Raw genomic sequence first — 15,123 nt, forward strand, 5'->3', positions numbered from 1 at the left:
TGACAAGATGTTGTGGAGTTCAGGAGAGTTTTCTTTTGGCCAAAACTTTTTTATAGTTCGCCCTTCCGGTGTGGTAGTTTTCAAAACGCCATGCACATACTGCCATAGAGGCACCCTCTCATCTTCAATACGAGAAGAATCATAGCCTGTTGACGAAAGCAAGTTAAAATAAAATGACCAGCTATACCATATAGCTCAGTGTTATCCTCACCACTATCGAGCAAATTACTAACATCAAATATAGCAAATTTGCTGATTTCGCAACAATTGCTAATATTACCATCTCCTAATGGGCCAAAGCGATCTTCTATTGATGTTTTGAGATTATCAACAAGTGTTTGAGTTTGTTGATGAAAGGACTCATCAGTATTTTTACCATGATATACAGTTGTTTTTGGCTGTAGTTTAACATCACGGTAAACGCCGTCATTTACGTTTGAACAACGGAAATTGGCAATAGCTTTCTTGCCATTAAAATTATTAAGTTTGTGTTTAATGTTTTTTGTTGTAGTAACTAGACTGTCAATACTCAAATCATCTGATTGTAGCAAGCAGCTGAGACATGAAAAATTACAAAGAGAACTTGAAGAATACAGAACATAAAGACAACCAGCTGTTCTTCAACTTTCAACAAGCTTTTCTTTCAAGCCCAGATGCCTTTGCCCTCGTTTCTGTGCGCTGGGTGATATCATTAGCGCAATCTAACAGTTGTGGATCATTCACCGCAAAGTTCCTATACAACGCGCCAAGTGCCCGTTCGCAATGTGCAAGCCACCGTGTGCCGTTCGGGGTAGAATGCACAAGCTGGTGGATACTGAGCTGTTCTGCTGTGGCTTTTAAAGTTCTCCATTGTAGACTGCTGCCCGAATAAAAGTGATGCAAACCATCTAAAAACGCGAGAAATTATGGAAGAGAGGAATATCCTTAGTCACATCCATAAAGGCGATTTCTAATCTGTGGTTAGAACAGTGGAATGACAAAAGCCACGCCACAAGATCGCGAACAAGGTTGCACATCTTTTTCATAATGCTGGGATCATCTGTAGCAAGTTGTACACATTTGTTTTTTATGTCTGTCGAGCTTACTGAATGTTACAAAAAATGTGTCCATCATATTTTGCGCCGTCGCCTGTCCCTCAATACTGTCGATTGGCAGAAATTGAACATATATAGTAGATCTCTTCTTCAAGATTGGCTTTATCAGTCGATCCGTCTATTGCCACCCCAAAGAATTCCAAGTTATTTATGAACTGCAGCTGTTTCTCCCTGTATGATTGAGCAATAAAATTACGGGCCTGCTTATCACTATTATAATGTTTACTGATGTTATCACTATAGTTTTTGTTTTGCAATTCATTTATTTGATGAAATCTGTGTACGGCTTTTCATGTTTACCAATATAAAATGCTTTTGTAAATAATTTTGCCATGATATCTAAATCTCTTTTTTACCATGTTAATTACAGCCTTAATTATTGGTTAATCACGGGGCACTTTATTTGCATTTAAAAAAGACGTGTGGCTTGTTTTATGCTCATCACTTATTTCATGTGATCAAACATTATCTAATCGTAATGATTCACATCCAGAAACAAACTTTTTACTTTTATGATTATACGTAAAGCAATATGAGCATTTCATAACTTTTGAATTTGTGTCGTACATGAGCAATGGTCGGTTTATTTTCCATGTTTCAGCGAAACGAAAGATTCTAGCCTTTTTTTTTCAGTGGTTCATTGTCGGTATCTGCCAATGGTTCTTCCTCCTGTTGGTGAAGCCTAACAACAGTAGCTTTATTTCTTACAACAGCCACATTATCAGTACTATTATTAATTGTATTTGGTTTGTCTAATGCAGTAATAAGTGTTAGTCTTTCATGAACAGTTCCACGAATAATAAATCAATCCATTATAATATGTTAATTAAAACTTTGAAGAAGAAATGCCCCTTTAAAACAGCATTAAATGTTAGAGGACGTCTGCTTTTTAGTAGCCTTGCATTACTAGACACAATCTACGACCTAGGCTAAATATATTATGAACGGCCTATATAAAATGTTTATACTATGTCATATTTAGTATTTTTCAGTAAAATGTGAAAACATATGCAATCTTTTTTAGTTGTTTTTGTTTATATAATTATAACCGTATCGCCAAAGGTTACCAGACAGTCACAGACGAGTGCATGCATGCATACTGACAGTCGCAGGCCATTCGCAGCGATTATCTTATATTTGGTTGAGCTGATCACATAGTTACACGTAGTTCAATCTTCATTTCCATAAAGTTATTTTATTATATTCATAAATTTAGCAATTTTGGCTGTTGCAAACTCTACATAATTATTAAGACACAGAAAGATTTAGGCGCAGTGTGTTAAGGCTCGTCATTTTCAATTACGGTCTAGGTGACCTTGTCTTCGAGTACCTAATGGAAACAACTGCAAATAAGGACTTTTGACTTCATGTGTAAACAGTGACAGTGCACATGGCGATGATCGCGGCATTACCCCATCTTTTTAAGTTGTATTTGTTCGTAGTTAATATTAAAATTGCAACGATTTTGGAAAGGAATGGTTGAAAATGGTTACCCCGTCAGTTGGTGAGTTAGTGCAGGCATGAAAAGCTAAATTATTTGAAATTTTTATCACCACTTGGCGCCCATAAAAGTTACCTGTCAGCGACAGGTAGACAGTCAAACATCAGCGGGTCACGACTTCCACCTCATCACATAGCAACAAGGCGGGTTTGTTTACTATTTTAAACACTGCTATTGGCTGAGTAGTGGTGTTGAATATTATAATGAGTACTATAAATAGAAAGAGGAGATTTCGCCGGTTGTTTTGGTATAGGGTACATGCAGGGCTTCCCTTCAGCAAAATAGCTATATTTTCCAACAAAATTAGTCAATTATGGCTTTGTTTCAAGTAAGTTGACCTACTTTGAGTAAACTACTGTTTGCTAATTGATCCATTTCTACCCTTTATCAATGTTTTCTTGCCAGTAAAGTGTGCTGGGCTGAGTTTTAACATGATAAAGTATTCGAAACTGGTCAAAACCAAATTTTGAAAATTTTTGCACTCTGACACAAATTGGCGTATAATTAGAAATCCACTTGTGCGACTTACAACTCATTTTGCTATCACAGGTCAAATGTAACAGTCCAACCGTTTTTTTGTGTAATAATGGAGATACAGATCGGTGACGTGATACGCAGTAAACAATCATGGCTGCTTCCAGCAAAGTTTCCCACTGACCATTGACGTCTATCTATATATGACATCAGAAGGAATTCCCTCTAAGAGTAAGATGCAATTATCAAGGTCTACCATCTATCACGACTGGAACATCGCTGAATTTCTTTTTATATGCCCACATTGAAATGTGGTCGTATATTGTCGTCGGTCGGTCCGGCGTCCACAATTGCTTGTGGACGGCTCTAGAGGCCAAAGTTAATATCCAATTGACTTTAAAATTATACACAGCGTTTAATGTCATGAGACAAAGAAGCCTATTGATTTTCAGGGATATCTGATAATTACTGCCAGCGTTATGGCCCTTGATCACTTTGAAATATCTTGTTGACGCTCTAGAGACTAAAGTTAATATCAGATTGACTTTAGATTTACATGTATGCACAGTGTTTAATGTCATGAGACAAAGAAGCCTATTGATTTTCACCAGAGTTATGGTCCTCACCACTTTGAAAAATCTTGTGGAGGCTCTAGAGGCTAAAGTTAATATCCGATTGACTATAAATTTATACACAGTGTTTAAGGTCATGAGATTTCACCGATTTCCAATAATTTATGCCAGAGTTATGGCCCTTGATCACTTTGAAAAATATTGTGAACGCTCTCGAGGCAAAAGTTAATGTCCGATTGACTTTAAATTTATACACATTGTTTAACGTCATGAGACAAAGAAGCCTGTCTTTGGGGCCGAGGCATTTTGGGGCGTGTCTATTAGGGGTAACCCACCGCACAAACTGTCTGGCAGTGGTCATTCATGATTCCTTTAGTAGTACTGAACAACTCCAAAGCTGTTTTAGGTGGTACAGATTTCAACTAATCTAGCCTAGCATGCGGTCTGGAAATTAAAAAACTCTTGTCAGGGATACTCTACCACTACAAATGTCTGACAATTACATAGCTCTGTCAGAGGTAACCCACCACTAGAAATGTCTGTTAGAGTGTTTTTGTAACACCTGAAGATGTACGGTACACTGCTGTACGATTTTCATGTGGTACACTTTTGAGCTAATCTAGCCTGGTTGGGGGGCATGGCATTTTGGGCGTGGAATACCAGACCCACCACCAGAAACCCGGCAGACTTACATTCTGATGATACCAGATATACATGCATTGATAACATATAGGAAAAAATTGGTACACTTTTCAGCTAGGTTGGCCCCCTGGGCTCCCGCTCTATTAGCTGCTGTGGGCGTATGTTTCGTTGTCTGGCAACCTATCTTTGAATGGATGAAATGATTTTGAGAGCGGCGGAGTAGTGTACTGAAGTAAATATTTTCTTTTTACATCTGAATTGTTGTATTTTAAAACGTTGTGGACGTATTCAAATAATTTATTAAATTTTGTTTAAAGTTAAATAATGAACAAAGAGTTCAAAATAATTTGACTAGATATTTTTTAATGTTTTGGTGTGGAAATGTCGCTTAATATAAAATAACCTCTACTTATGATCTAAGGCAAAGGGAGGGAATATCGATATCTTTTTTTAGCATGAACTTATAGAATTTCCAAGAAAACTCATCACTTTTTGGCCTTTCAAACCAGACAAACCACGGTTTATAGCCAAAAAGTGTCCCACAGGTTTCTTGGACTTGCATTTAGCATTATTCATGCCAAATTAATTTGATGAAAATCCATGCAAGCATAACTTAGAAAATTTGACTTTTGTTGTCATAAGCACCCTTTATTATAATGCTGTTGGGCGAAGTTTGGAACATAGTTGGTAAAAAAAAAAAAAGGTTTTTTTTGGGTGATTAACATGTAGTTTATCACCCCAAATAACAAAAAATGTCATATCTTGTGAACAAAACTTACAATGCTAGCTTTAAAATATATATTTTATAGTATTCAACGGCCTTAACCACAGAAAATCACCATCAATTATCATTCCATTTGGCTATTTCTGCAGTACTTTAGGATTCTCCAAACAGATTTTGTAATAGAAATTGCCCCCAAAAACATATGTATAATTAGAATTGTAATTTTAGAGCTTCCAACCTGTCATAAGAATAAGATAGCTAAGTTAGTATTTTGGACATTGAACCTCATTCCCTCTCTGCATGCATGTTATGCATTTGACTGTTTTGTATTTCAGTATCACAGTGCCACTGATAGGGCTGTAAGATTTCGTTGTTGTCAGATGATAAATAAGTTGTTAAATAATCTATCACAGAATGCTGTAATTGATGATGAGTTATATGATCGTATATATAATTGTATGTTAGAAAGAATGAGAGATAAGGTACATGTTGTAAGAAAGCATGCTGTATTAGCTATCTCTAGATTACAAGATCCTACTGATGATAACTGTCCTGTTATTAAAGGTAAATTTCATCTTTTACCCATTATTAGAAATTTAATTCTGGTAGTTAAAATGAAGGAATTAAAAAGTTCTTTTATAATCCTTCCCATAATCCCATTTTGAGTCTCTAATAAATCAATTGTGCATCGTAAAATCACTTGAAGTCTTAAAGAAAGTGTTTATCATAAAGTGATATTATGGTATATGGTAATTTTGAATTCAACATTATATGATATCAATATTAATCAACTACTGAGATTGTTGACAATGATTTAAGACTTGGTAATGACAACTTTGCAACTTGTTGGCAGTTGGGCTCTTAAGTTAAGGTGCCCCACCATAAATAAATATCTCCAAATATTTTGACAATTATACCACCATATTTATATATATATATACTATTCAAAAAAAGTAGGGGATATTTGATTTTTAAGTGTTATTAAAGTCACCTAATGAAACTGACGAAGAAACAAATGACAAAATGAAATGAAGTTCACATTCATTGATTTATTCCAAATGATCGTTAGACTAGGTAAGGCACAGACTGACCATTATAAGGGTAAAATGATACCCGGGGTCAAACAGCAAAGTTACCACAGCATCACAACCAAGTCAGTAACGGGTAAATCCTCCTATGTTTGCCAAACAAGCATTGATCCGACGTGGCATACTCCTAATGAGACGTCTAAGGTCATTTTGGTCCAGATTGTCCCATTCCTGTTGCAACGCAGCAGCAAGTTCTTGGACATTGGCAGGACGTTGTTGACGTTGACGTAACCTCTGTCCAAGCATGTCCCAGACATGCTCGATGGGGGAGAGGTCGGGACTCAGTGCTGGCCAAGGTAATGTGGTGATGTTCTGTTGTTGGAGGTAAACATCGATAAGAAAAAAGACTGAAAAGGTAAATGACAAGCAGACATTACATCCGGGCATTACTGAGTGCAAAATAGGTTACGTGCCCTTGGTTTGAAATTAGTCGTGCTAAACCAGTTCTCCGGCTGATTGGCAGGCCTGGATAATCAAGACTATTTTCTACAAAACATAACAGAAAGCTAGAACAAGAAATCAAAGTTAGAATCATGCACGTTAGGCAACTCAGTATCCTGTTCTTGCCTAGCTAGAGTGTTTCGGAGATATTCATTGTACTAAACCAAAAGATGCCACTCCTAACGATATAGTTAATAATCAAGGCTAGACTGTAATTGTATCGCTCAGAGTGGAGTAATTTGACTGCACTCTTTCAGCTTATTCTCTTTTCATTATCTATTTTTTAACTATTATAGTGAAAACTGTCAGCTCTTTATCTAATCTTACCTAATGCCACTTTAATAGAGGAAATTTTGACTGTGTGGGGCACTCTATTTATGTGGACCTGACATGTTCTTGTGGTATTGATTACTATAATAGCAATACCACAAGAAATGTCAGGTCCACTTATATGTTACTAATACTAATTATCACTACTGCATGATTCATACAGTGTTTCTATTTTGATTTTTAAGCCTACTTGTATTTGATGACGAGAGACCCAAACCCAGATGTCAGACGAGCAGTGCTTGGAGTTATGGCCCCTTCTACTAAGACTTTACCATTTATATTAGAGAGAATTAGAGACGTAAATGAAAGTGTACGACAGGTAGCATTTTGTGTACTAGCAGAGAAAGCCCACATTAAATGTTTATCTATAGCACAAAGATTACAAATCTTACAAGATGGTCTAAATGATAGAACAGGTATAGTATAACTGTGTAACATTGTGTGCTAGTTGAATAATATTTACATGCCTACATGTACAATACTTAATATCTAATCATGCCAGACGTGTCAACCCCCATGTATGAAAAAACAGGAGACCAGCAATATACTTCATTTACTCCAAACAATAAACACCCGTATTACCAAAATTAGAAGTTTCCGCTCAAATTCAGCCAATCATGAGGTTGATTTATGGAACGTAAGGGAGTTACCTCCCTTTGTGAAGTAAACATAGTATTTGGCATATGACCATTTTCCGTGAGAAATTCCCTCCTGTGCAGGAGAAAGGTTGTGAGTCTCCCAGGCAGCTTAAGCCATATTAATGAAACTCACCAAAGCATTTGTACTGTTATCAGAAATATTTTCCTGCAATAATAAATGAAAAGCTCTTTGCCATCCATTTCACATTAGCTGACAATTTATAATCAAAATATTGAGCTCTGTGGAAGTGATTGCATGATTTGATTAACAGGATTACATAACTCAAAGGAATTTCACTCTTAAGTAGTATGAGTGAATTGATAATCGCAGCGATAACTCGCAACGATAACGTCAGCAATTGTATGTATTTGGTTTTCCAATCCACGCACTTACACAGCTTGGAATCTTATGACAAACCTCAAGATTTTCTGTAAACATGGACCAAGAGGTCCTCTGAAGGAATGGATGTGCATCTTAGCTAGTCCTCCAGAATTTCACAGAAGCCTGCATTTTTTTCATTGTATTTAAAGAATCAGTGAAAAATTCAAAATTCAAAGTAATCATCGTTTTGTCAGCCATTCTATTGTTGTTACTGTCTGTTTTTATACGTCCACATTTTCATGTGTACGTATATTGTCGTCACAATTTGTTTGTGGTTACTCTACAGGTCACAATTCTTATCCAATTTTGATGAAACTTGAAATATAGGTTTATCTCCAAAAGATATTGGTTCCTTTTGATATTGGCATATCAGATTGAAACGTCATGGATTATGGCTCCTGATTGTGTGAAAAATCACGTATTTAGCTTGTGGACACTCTTGAAGTCACAATTTTTATCCAATTTAGATGAAACTGTTTATGACGCAAAGATCTCGGTTCCTTTTGATGTTTGCGCATATCAGACCGCAACTTCCTGGATTATGGCCCATGATTGAATGAAAAATTGTGTTTTAGCTTGTGGACCCTCGAGAGATTTTAAAAACCGTGTAAATATATCACCATAACTTAATGAATTATAGCCCCAGGTTTTTTATTTTTTTAGCTTGTTCTCTATCCATCTCTTGCAAAATTTGGGCGTATTTTGGCTTGCAACCGCTGGTTTGAAACAGAAACGCTGTACTTGGCAACGATAATTGTTGCAGTTTGTAATGTTTCATAATATTGTGTATGATTTTATAAACAAACTGTGTATTTACAGCTGCTGTCAAAGATGCATGTTCTAAGAAAGTATTACAGACATGGTTACGTATATTTGGTGGTAATATATTAGAATTATTAAAGAGTTTAGATGTAGAGAATTCGACTGAAACTTGTGAACAAGTTCTAGATACTATGTTTAAACAATCTCAAGTAGCTGATCTAGTTGCCAACTTTAATCTTCTAGATGAAAAGTAAGTTTATTTGCAAACCAGCATAGAAATAATGTCACATCGGAAACATTAAAAAAGCTCGTGTAAATAGCAAAATGCAATCAAGAGTTATCGCAGCAGCTGATTAAATTCTTTTTTATTTCGCCCACAACTTATGTTGTCCCTCTCGTGAACACTGTAAAAGCTGTTTATCCCAATTCAGTAGATAACAATATCTGATCGCCTGTATTTGAACCTAAACAAAGATCATTACATAAAAAATCATATTGGAATTCTGTTTAACCCTAGGTTTTGAAACGAACCGGCCAGAACTGGGTCAAATGAGGTCCCAGTAGGAATTGGGTTTTAAAATTTTAAGCTTCCATTCCCTTTAATATAACCAGACTTCAACAAAAATAATTCTTGGTAATTTGTTATGAGGAATATGGTATTCTACTGTATGTAATTACCACAAAAATAACGACAAACAGGTATTCAAACATATTTAATTCACGTACCGGCTTGAAATTCATGTCAGTAATATTCCTGAATAAATTACTGTATTCGTTTTTTTTGATGGATATATAAGCTTATACGGCACCATGGTATTTCTTCATAATACAATTTGTAGGCGGTTTTTTTCTCCATCATGTGACTTGTAAATGTTTTTATTCATTCGTCAATGATAGACACACGGTACAGTGATCACGTGACAACCATACCATATTTTTCGGTGTATTAGGCGCACTTTTTTTACCAAATATTTTATTATCTAGAAGGGGTGTGCCTAATACATAATGTTAAGCAAATTCAGGCTTTTCTCGTGTCAACACCGAAGTCGGAAGTTCAAGAAATAACTGCCTTAGAATCAACACATGTTGACCGGGTGACGGCACCTTAAAAGCTTATGATATATTATCACTCAAATTAAATACAATACTGTTCCCTTTCGTGTCCATTTATATTTGTCAATAATGTTTTAGATATGTTTAAAATGCGTCCATCTTTGTCAATAGCTTTTTAGATACGGTTAAAAAATGTCAATTATCGCCCGTATTTCTGTCGACATTTTCTGCTATTCCGTGTACTGTATACCGTTTGTCATTACCAGCAATGCAAACACCATCGGCCGATAGCCGTTCAACTTTAACGTATCGTTAAGTACAACATATTCCGTATACTCATGGCCATCACCGGCAGTTCTAACACGTCCCTGTTCAAGGTCAATGGTGTTAGTCAAGTTGACGAATAGGGTGGGGCATGCATTCATACAAGCATTTTCATTGGCTGAATACAAGTCATCTGTATTAAGGGTTGGATTACAGTTAAACTGACATACATGTATTATATTGAAGTTCTGCAGTCTAACCTGTCATCGAAACGGCAAATTTACTCGACTTATATCATTAACATAGTCAACCAATTCTTTCTCAATTTGTGGATAACGTGCGTCGCTCCATCTATTCGCTTCTTTATTTGGTTTATGTGACTAAGTTCCCAACTCATAGCCGCTTTACATTCGACTCACCCAAATTAAATTCACAACCCGTGACACTGCTACTGTAGCTTTTCGTCTCGTAGCCATTCTGAATAATTAATTTTTATACGCCCACATTGAAATGTGGTCCGTCCGGCGGTCTGGCGTCCACAAGCAAAGTTTATATTTAAATTTATACACAGTGTTTAAGGTCATGAGACGAAGAAACCTATTGATTTTCAGCGATTTCTGATAATTACTGCCAGAGTTATGGCCCTTGATCACTTAAAAAAATCTTGTGGACGTTCTAGAGGTCAAAGTTAATATCCGATTGACTTTAAATTTATACAGTGTTTAAGGTCATGAGACGAAGAAGCCTATTGATTTTCAGCGATTTCCGATAATTACTGCCAGAGTTATGGCCCTTGATCACTTCAAAATATCTTGTGGATGCTCTAGAGGTCAAAGTTAATATCCGATTGACTTTAAATTTATACACAGTGTTTAAGGTCATGAGACGAAGAAGGCTATTGATTTTCAACGATTTCCTATAATTACTGCCTGAGTTATGGCCCTTGATCACTTTGAAAAATCTTGTGGACGCTCTAGAGGTCAAAGTTAATATCAGATTGACTTTAAATTTATACTCAGTGTTTAAGGTCATGAGACGAAGACGTCTATTCATTTTCAGCGATTTTCGATAAAAATCTTGTGGACGCTCTAGAGGTCAAAGTTAATATCCGATTGACTTTAAATTTATACACAGTGTTTAAGGTCATGAGACGAAGACGTCTATTCATTTTCAGCAATTTTCGATAATTAATTCCAGAGTTATGGCCCTTGATCACTTCAAAAAATCTTGTGGACGCTCTAGAGGCCAAAGTTAATATCCGATTGACTTTAAATTTATACGCAGTGTTTATGGTCATAAGACGAAGAAGTGTATTTATTTTCAGCAATTTCTGATAATTACTGCCCTTGATGCTCTTGAGGCTAAAGTTAATATCCGATTGACTTTAAATTTATACACAGTGTTTGAGGCCATGAGACAAAGAATCCTATTGATTTTCAACGATCTCCGATAATTACTGGCAAAGTTATGGACCTTGATCACTTTGAAAAATCTTGTGAAGCTCTAGAGGCTAATGTTATCATCCGATTGACTTCAGATCAAGCGCTGAAATAAGCGTCCGGACACGGACAATGTCCGGGCGAATTGACCCCTTTTGACAGGCCAAATTGCCTTTCGTCCGGACATAATTGTCCGACCGTGTTTTTGTAAAACATTAAGTCAAAAATATATGAGTCGATCGCTATTTATTATTAGACTCGAAAGTCCAGAACCAAAAATATCAATGACCCGAGTCATAGTGAAAATGTTACTATTTATATCTCGGCCGCGTGCAGATAAAATCTTCAATAATTTTTAGAATCGACTCTTTTACGCTGGTTATATCAACGACCCGAGTCATAGTAAAAATATTACTATTTATACATGTATCTCTCTCGGCCGCGTGAAGATAAAATAATGAATAATATTGAGAATCGGCTCTTTTACACTGGTTATTCGAGTCTCGTAGCTAGCTTTGCGTTACTTTCGTATATGATTAGCTCTAAATCACACCTAACATGACATGTAATTATATAAATTATTAGTAATAAAAGTAATAATATTTTAAAATTAGTTTACAAGAAAATGTCCAAGTTGAGTATGGATGTAATTAGGGACAGACTTTTTATACGAAAATATCTCACTTTGTTGGACACTTCCAATGTGAATGTAAATAGAAGAGCCGTGAAAACATGTCGAATAAAATAACTTCTTACTTTTCCCAACCCTCGGAAACGGATATCCCGGCTAGTGGGACCGTTCCAGAAAATTCAAAGACACTTCTAAACGGGGGCCGTCGCCATCACCAGTTCGAAAATTACAAACATGAACCGTAGAAAAGTGGATCAAAAATGACTTGGCAGATTCTGAACCATTTACGACAACTCAAGATGTCTATTCTTTAGTTAAATTTGAATCTTAATCAGAGTTTTTAGGATTTAGTCCCCAGCCCACCAAAGAGATTAATGACATTATTATATGAACTATAAAGTTGTATTCCATATACATATAAAAACTTAAAACTCCAGGTTGTATGTGAGTCATCAATTTATTTTATTAATAAATGTATGTATAATAATATATATAAACATAGTAAATTTCAACAGTTTTTTGGTTTAATATACTTTATAAAGTATTTGTCAGGCTGAAAATCTGAAATGTCCGGCCGAAAATCAGTTCAGCCTGACATGATGTCAGACTGAACCTTAGCAGTTATTTCAAGGCTTGCTTCAGATTGATGATTACTTCATGAGTTGTTACTCTTAATCAGATTTTAGTGTAGTATAAATGTTTCATTACCAAAAAAAGTAAAAAATATGTGACAACACTTGTTGACTGCCCGAACGATTTAGCTGTTGTGGGCGTATGTTTCATTGCCTGGCAACCTATCTTTGAAAATTTGATGGGAAGTTTCGTTGGTATTTTCTATACATTGCTGTAAATTTTACATTTAGCCGTTTCAAGTTACCGCTAGTTTTCATGGAACATAGATTGACTTATTGATCCATTGTTATAATTTACCAGTATAGTTAATTATCTACGGGTGAGTTGTCACCTTATGCTTTATGAAGTTGTTTGTAGTTCACAAAATCATTGTTTCTTTGATTGGTATTAAAAATGCTATTGTATTATGTTACTGATAGATCTAAATGGCTACAATCTAAGTACTGTCATGTCGCATGTAGTGGGCAGGGCAATTGAAGCCATCTTTGTCAGTTGTTTGGATAGTATAAAGTAAACTAGAATTATTGTTTCTCTTAGTTTTACCGGTAGTCAGGATTTAAGTTGTGAGTAGCTGATCATGATAAATTATTTCTACAGTTATTATTTCATTTGTTTATCGTCAATACCTATTCATTTATCACAGCCAATTGCTTGTGAATTTAACAAGATGTAATAGACGGCAATGTTTGTTGTGGGCGGGACTTTAACAACAATTTGACTACCATACGAGCGCCAGATCAGTGATTGAAATAACTTTCAGACTTAACCTGGCCCGTAACATGATCTGCATATCCGACAAAACAGAGATTCTTTTTGTCGGTAATCAGCCACGGAAATTCGATCGGCCACTTAATCTGATACTTCTTATTTCTTTTATTGTTTTCATATTCTTTATCCTTTTCCTCAATGTCTTTTTCAACCTGTGTCTTTCTTTTAACTTTGAGTTTGATAAAAAAAAAAACTAAAAATCTTTAATTGTGACATTCTAAACCTGAATACGTATTTACGACGCCATTTTGTTTGATAACCTAAACGTGATTGTAACACTAGCTTTGATTGGTCTTTATTGGTCCATGTTACTAGATATGGCCAATAACGGCACGGATAACTTAAATTTAGGCAGATACACTAGAGTAATTTCCTTATCTTCACAGACTGAAGATCTGTCACTGTTATAAATAGAAAACATCGATAACAAACTCGCATCTCGCTTTCATAAACTTTATTATCAAAACAAGACATGGCAAAGTAAACTTCAGTGAGTGATAGATTAGAATGAGTGAGTTAGTAGATTATATCTTTCAATTTTATCAGCCTGACAACCGGGCTGGTGGGGAATTTTTTCAGGCAGCCCGACGTGAAATTTACCAGCTACGGGCAGGCGGGCAGGCCTTATTTCAATCACTGGCCAGAATTACCATTGAAAGTTATAAATAATATAAAGTCTTATCAAATTCAAAAAATGTATACATTTAGAGTTTTTTTTATTGCATCAAGAAATATATAATATATAAAGCTTGATACAGCTATATATCGGCAATTATTATAATTGTAAACAATAGAATTTGGCCCAGTTACTGGAGATAGCAGGTGTATTTGAGTCACATATGGTATGGCACGAGTTCCACAAGGCGTTGGAGAAGGGTGTGCCTAAACCATGCACTTTTATTTTTTCCTGAAACACCTCTGCCAAACTCGCCCTGCGCCTTATCTACGCATGCGCCAAATACACAGAAAAATATTGTAATAGAAATGGCTTTAAAATTAAATTCCATACAACCATACAAGCTTTCAATAATAATTAAGTAACAACCATAATTGAAATGGCTTTAAAATTAAATTCCATATGACTATGCCATATAGCTTTCAATAATAATGAAAAATTAAGCCTCTGTCAGCATGTGTATAAAATAAAAAATCATAACGGTAAACGTTATTTAAAACTAAAACAAGCATCACAGGTTTATTGACCTAATTCCAACTGATGTCACATGTCATTGGAGATTCATAATATATACTAAACCGCAAAAAAAACCCATCTGTACGATTTCAAAATCAGAGAGGCACTTTAATTAAATCATTCTAGAAAATGAATTACTAAATGGATCAAAGCAATTTTTTGTGAACAGTATGTTGACACATTAGTGATTAATTCATCACAATTCCAAGACATTACGAGAAGGTTTAGAGTCTGTACACAGTCTATACATCAGTATCTGGTGTGTCCACCGCGAGTGTCAATAATAGCAGCGCAGCGTCTGTACATGGAGTGGACCAGACGATTGATGAACGCCATTGGCACCTGGAACCACACTCTCAGAAAGTCTGGTGCAATCCATCAGCTGTGTTTGGTCTCGGTACGACATTATTAAGACTCCTCTAAATTTCTTCCCAAAGATATCCAATCGGGTTTTTGTCCGGACTAAGGACTGGCCAGTGCATAACGTTGACACCG

General features: G+C 35.7%; 1 protein-coding gene across 5 annotated transcripts in view; it reads left to right on the forward strand.

Moving 5' to 3' along the window:
* Window positions 1-15,123, forward strand: part of LOC126814438 (condensin complex subunit 3) — a 60,108-nt gene that overhangs the window by 21,359 nt on the left and 23,626 nt on the right. For all 5 annotated transcript variants that reach the window (XM_050539542.2, XM_050539543.2, XM_050539547.2 and 2 more), the window contains 3 exons: window positions 5,343-5,571; window positions 7,052-7,282; window positions 8,706-8,898. In XM_050539542.2, coding sequence (XP_050395499.1) covers window positions 5,343-5,571; window positions 7,052-7,282; window positions 8,706-8,898 — 653 coding nt within the window. The remainder of the gene's footprint in view (window positions 1-5,342; window positions 5,572-7,051; window positions 7,283-8,705; window positions 8,899-15,123) is intronic.

The sequence above is a fragment of the Patella vulgata genome, chromosome 3 (genome assembly GCF_932274485.2).
Source record: "Patella vulgata chromosome 3, xgPatVulg1.2, whole genome shotgun sequence".
NCBI classification, from domain to species: domain Eukaryota; kingdom Metazoa; phylum Mollusca; class Gastropoda; family Patellidae; genus Patella; species Patella vulgata.